At 39.0% G+C, this 6,023-nt stretch overlaps 1 protein-coding gene across 1 annotated transcript; it reads left to right on the top strand.

The window, feature by feature from the left end:
* Positions 1-514: 514 nt before the first annotated feature.
* On the top strand, positions 515-2,500 carry LOC128235630 (putative nuclease HARBI1). The gene is made up of 3 exons (XM_052950434.1): positions 515-1,250; positions 1,433-2,044; positions 2,137-2,500. The coding sequence occupies exons 1-3, from the start codon at positions 895-897 to the stop codon at positions 2,498-2,500; spliced, it is 1,332 nt and encodes a 443-aa protein (XP_052806394.1). The 5' UTR covers positions 515-894.
* The last annotated feature ends 3,523 nt before the right edge of the window (positions 2,501-6,023 follow it).

Below are 6,023 nucleotides of genomic sequence, written 5' to 3'. Positions count from 1 at the left end.
CAGATTACGGCTGCCAAAAAAGAGTCTTATACAATCTTAGGTAAAGCACATGAATAATAACTTAAAAAATAAACCATGGCTGCCAAAAAAATGCCAAAAACAAACTAGGTAACAACATAGTGGTTAAATAATAACTTGATACATAGATCAAGGCTGCCACAAAAAGAGCCATATACAAATAAGGTACCAACGAAGTGTTTCAATAATAATTTTAAACATACATAATGGCTGCAGCAAAAAAAAATCAAACTACAAAAAGAAATAGTAGTTAAAAAATAAATTAAAACGAAGATCATTGTCGCTGCAAAAGAGAAAAATACAACATAAGGTAACATGACACTGGTTGAAAGTAACTAAATACACAGATCAAAGATGCAGAGAAAAAAGCCTAATACAAACAAAGGTTACAATATCATATACTAAGGTAACAAAAACTTGATTCTATAATAACCTAATACAGAGATCATGGCTGCCATAAAAAGAGCCAAATTCTATCTAAAGGTGGGTTCCCACTGCCGATCAGATCAACTCGATCATCCCGATCACCCAAATTCCCCGATCAGGCCCGACCATGCTCGACTAAAGGCGAATACACGACTTCTTCTCGACCTCTTGTCGATCACACACGATTTCCACACGATTATTCACGACTCCTTCACGACGTCAACCCGACCACCTTTCCGATTTCCGCTCGATCATCCCGACCTTTACACGATCCCTACACGATCTCAACTCGACCTACTGGATCTCTGCTCGATCGGTGTCAGATCTTTCCCCGACCCGATCGTCATAGTCGTACTCGAGTCGTAGAAGGTCGTGAACAGTCGTGTACCAAAACTTTTAGAATAAAAACTTCAAACAGTGTTGATCATTATCACTTCATCCTGAAACTTCATGGTATATGTTGTGTCCAGCATAGTATACATATTTATGGAGATTGAGCAGTTGCAGATGTGGGCCAGATGGTTAGAGCTCCAGAGAGACAGGGCCATTGCAGTGCTAGAGTTGGAACAAGAGGAAGAGGCTGAGGGTCGTAGGCATAGACGTAGGCGACAAATGCGCAGGAAAATATGGATGAAGCAGTGGCTTGCACGACGACCCCTGTATGGGCATTATGAGCAACTGCTACAGGAGCTAAACAGGGAAGACCCAAAAGGATACAAAAATTTCCTAAGGGTAGACGCTGATATGTTTGGGGAGCTTGTTGATCGCATATCACCCAGAATTCAGAAAAAGAACACCAACTTCAGGTAAATCATGGGTTTGATCCCCATCATTTTCACGTATTTCTGAAATAATTAGTCATCTAGTTACTTTTCCAACCAATTGACATCAACAGCTCTGTGCAATTGTCACTAATATTTAAGAAATTTTAATACGTTGTATAATAGCAGGCTAGTTATTACTTATCATTGTTCAATCTCTATTTCAGGGAAGCCCTGGAGCCTGGATTGAAGTTGGCGGTCACTCTTCGTCATCTCGCAACTGGAGCCTCGTATTCAGACTTGATGTACTCATTCCGAGTGGGAAGTAACACAATAAGTAAATTCGTCCCTGAAGTTTTGGATGCTATAATACAGGAGTACTCTGAAGAGGTTTTGCCAGACGTCGTCACTGCTGAACAATGGCAGCAGATTGCAGATGACTTCCGAACCAAGTGGAATTTTCCTCATGTCTGCGGGGCTCTTGATGGTAAGCACGTGAGGATAAAGAACCCGAAGAACTCTGGATCTCTGTTCTATAACTATAAAGGCTTCTTTTCCATAATACTACTCGCACTCGTAGACGCAAACTACAAATTCATCTGGGTAAGCGTTGGTGCTAATGGCAGTGCATCCGATGCCCAGCTATTCAATAACACTGAACTCAGAACCATGCTAGAAGAAAACAACCTTGGTTTGCCTGACCCTGATCCACTGCCTGGCGATGACATGAACACCCCATACTTCCTCATTGGAGATGACGCCTTCCCGTTGAGAACTTGGATGATGAAGCCATACTCCAGACGCAACTTGACCAACGAGGAGCGCATATTCAATTACAGGTTAGACAATCTTTTGAATTACTATTGGCAAAATAGCTATGCATTTAATCAGAAATTTGTTCTTATAAACCATCACCATCCTTTCATTTTAGGTTGTCCAGGGCTAGACGAGTGGTAGAAAACGCCTTCGGTCTTCTCGCTATGCGGTTTCAGTGCCTACTTGGCTGCTTGAACCAGATGCCCGAAACCGTTGACTTGATTATTCTTGCATGTGTCACACTGCATAACCTTATCAGCATACGGTACCCTGCCATTGCAAGACTGGCCGTCGACCAAGAGGACGAGCATAACCAATTAGTACCTGGTGAATGGCGCCAAGGAAGACAGTTGGCTGATGGTGATCGGACCCATGGAAGAAATGTGGTGACATCCGCTGGGGTCAGTCAGAGGAACTACATTAAACACTACTTCAACTCCCGAGCTGGTTCAGTTGAGTGGCAACAGAATATGATTTAGTGTGTTAGTTGACACTTGACACACAAAATATAAGTCTAATGACAGTTGTTTGTTCGTATTCGAAGGGAAAGCAAAATCAAAAGCTTAGTACCTCTATCTCAGGAGAAGTCGGACGTTCTTCTACTTGCTCTTTTCTGGTTTGCTCGGCAGAAGAGTCAGTAGGGGGTATAGGCGACTCATTACTCTCTTCCTGGGTGGGTTCCACGATTTCAGGCTGAGGCGCAGCAACTGCACATTTACTCGCAATTGTACTGCCTATCGGCCTTTTGCCTTTTCTCGGCATCTTTAGTTTGTAGTAGAAATGGCTTGGCTGAAGATGTTTTAACAGATATTGGTTTGCTAAAGATGTTATATCTTCAGCGTCCAAACAACTTATGAGACACTGGTCAGCACGCTTTTCTTGCTTTAGTCACGTGAGCTCGTGTATGGTCGAACAGTGATCGGGGTTTGATCGTGTGCGGTCGTGTGTGGTCGTGGAGTAGTCGGGTAGCAGTCTTGATAATCTGGACAAGAGATCGAACAGAGATCTACTTAATCGGGATGCGATCGTATATTACTCGAGTAGAAGTCGAGAAGATCGGTTACAGATCGGGTAAAAGATGTCAATCCGACCAAACAAGATCGCTACACGATTGTTTCTCGATTAACTCGATCTTCAACTCGATCAATACACGATCGCTTCCCGAGCTCTTCTCGACCGCTTGGCTACACGATCGCTACACGAATTTTTTTGACATGTCAAAAAAATTCGGGTAGAAAGCCCGAGCGATGCCGACCAAGGTAGACCTCCCCGACCACTCCCGATCAATCATGCCGACCTACCCAGACAAGTACCCGATCGCTTGATCGGGCTTGATCGAGTTGATCTGATCGGCAGTGGGAGCCCAGCTTAAGGTAACAACATATGGGTTTAAGAATAACACAACACATAGATCATGACTGCCACAAAAAAGCCAAATATAAACCAAAGTATCCACAAGGCATTTCAATAATAACTTAATACATAGATCATTGCTGCTGCAAAAGGAGCTAAATGAATACTAATGTAACAACATACCATTTCGATAATAACTTAATACTTACATCATGGCAGCCAAAAAAAGAACAAAATACAAAGATAACAAAATAGACACTCAAAAATAACTATATACATAGATCATGGCTGCAAAAAAGGCCGCATACAATCTTAGGTAACTACAAAGTGGTTCTATTCTAACTTAATACATAGGTCATGACTGCTGCAAGAAGACCCATATACAAACTAAGGTAGAATGACACTGGTTTAAATTCCCTTAACACATAGCTTATAGCTACAATAAAAAGCCTAATACAAACAAAGGTTAATATATTACATAGTGGCCCAATAATAAATGTGTATATAGTTCAAGATTGCCACAAAAACAGCCAAATACAAAGTATGGTAACATAACACTGGTTAAAAGTCACTAAGTACATGTATAGATCAAGCTGTTGCAAAACAACAGAATAACAACACACCTTAACAGTATAGCGGCTGAACAAAAGCTTAATACATAGATACATAGATCATGGCTGCCACAAAAAGAGCAAAATAAAAATCAAGGTATCAACATAGTGGCTCAACAACAACTTAATACATAGATCATGGCTGCCACAAAAAGAGCCATATACAGACAAAGATGACATAAAAGTGGTTCTATAATAACTTTAAACATAAAGCATGGCTGCCAAAAAAAGAGCAAAATAAAAACTAACACCTTTAAGGCTCAACAATAGTTTAATACATAGATCATGGCTGCCACAAAAAGAGCCAAATACATACTAAAGTAACAACCTAGCAGCTCAACAATAACTTAAAACATATATCATGCCTGCCATGAAAAGGGCATGTACAAACTATGGTAACAACATAGCAGCTCAACAATTACTTAAAACATATAGCATGCCTGTCACAAAAAAAAACATAAACAAACTGAGGAGACAAAAAAGTGGTTTAATAATATCTTGATACATAGATCATGGCTTCCAAAGAAGGTCAAATACAAAACTTAGCAACAAATAGTGGCTAAACAACAACTTACCGGTACTACAAAAAAAGCCAAAAACAATCTATGGTAACAACAAAATGGTTATATAATAACTTAATGCATAGATAATGGCTGCCACAAAAAGAGCCAAATACAAACTACGGTAACAATATAGTGGCTAAACAGTAACTTAATACATAGATCATGGCTACCACAAAAAGAGCCAAATTAAAACCAAGGCAATAACATAGCAGCTCATCACAAACTTTATACATAGATCATGGCTGCCAAAAAAGAGCAAAATACAAACTAAGGTTAAAACATATTAATTAATAGAGTATTTAATGCATAGATCATTGATGCCGTAAAAAGAGCCAAATACAACCTAGGGCAACAACATACCTGTTCACAAACGACAGATTACACACATCCTGGCTGCTCAAAAAGAGCCAAATTAAAACTACAGCAATAACATAGCAACTCAACAATATCTTTATACATAGATCATGGCTGCCAAAAAAGAACAAAATACAAACTAAGGTTAAAACATATTGACTCAAAACGTACTTAATGACATAGATCATTGAGGCCACAATAAAAGCCAAATTCAACCCAGGACAACAACATACCCATTCACAAACGACAGATTACACACATCCTGGCTGCTCAAAAAAGAGCCTAATGCAAATTTAAGTAATATAAAAGCAGTTCAATGAGTATTAAAGACATATATCATGGCTGCCAAAAAGAGCCAAATGCAAACTAAGGTTACAACATACTAGTTCTATAAAAAAATAATACATTGTTCATGGCTTCAACAAAAAGAGCCATTTACAAACTAAGGTAACAAATTAGGGATCAAATAATTACATAATACAATAATACATGGCTGCCACAATAAGACCCATATGCAATCTAAGGTAACAAAATAAGAATCAAATAATAACGTAATACATGAAGACATGGCTCCTGCAAAAAGAGCCATATACAATCTTCGTTAACAACAAGGTGGTTCTATAAAAACTTAATACATAGATCATGGCTGCCACAAAACAGCAAAATACAAATAAGGTACCAGCATAACAGCTCAACAAAACCTTAATACATAGATCATGGCCGCCACAAAAACAGCCAAATACAAATAAGGTACCAACATAACAGCTCAACAAAACCTTAATGCATCAATCATAGCTGTCACAAAAACAGCCAAATACAAATAAGGTAACAGCATAACAGCTCAACAAAACCTTAAAACATAGATTATGGCTGCCACAAAAAAGAGCCAAATACAAATAAGGTACCAACATAAAAGCTCAATAAAACCTTAATACATAGATCATGGCTGCCACAAAAACAGCCAAATACAAATAAGGTACCAACATAACAGCTCAACAAAACCTTAATGCATCAATCATAGCTGTCACAAAAACAGCCAAATACAAATAAGGTAACAGCATAACAGCTCAACAAAACCTTAAAACATAGATTATGGCTGCCACAAAAAAGAGCCAAATACA

The sequence above is a fragment of the Mya arenaria genome, chromosome 5, assembly GCF_026914265.1.
Source record: "Mya arenaria isolate MELC-2E11 chromosome 5, ASM2691426v1".
Taxonomy (NCBI): Eukaryota; Metazoa; Mollusca; class Bivalvia; order Myida; family Myidae; genus Mya; species Mya arenaria.
The sequence above is the reverse complement of the archived record's forward strand: the minus strand, read 5'-3'. Positions and strand labels throughout refer to the sequence as shown.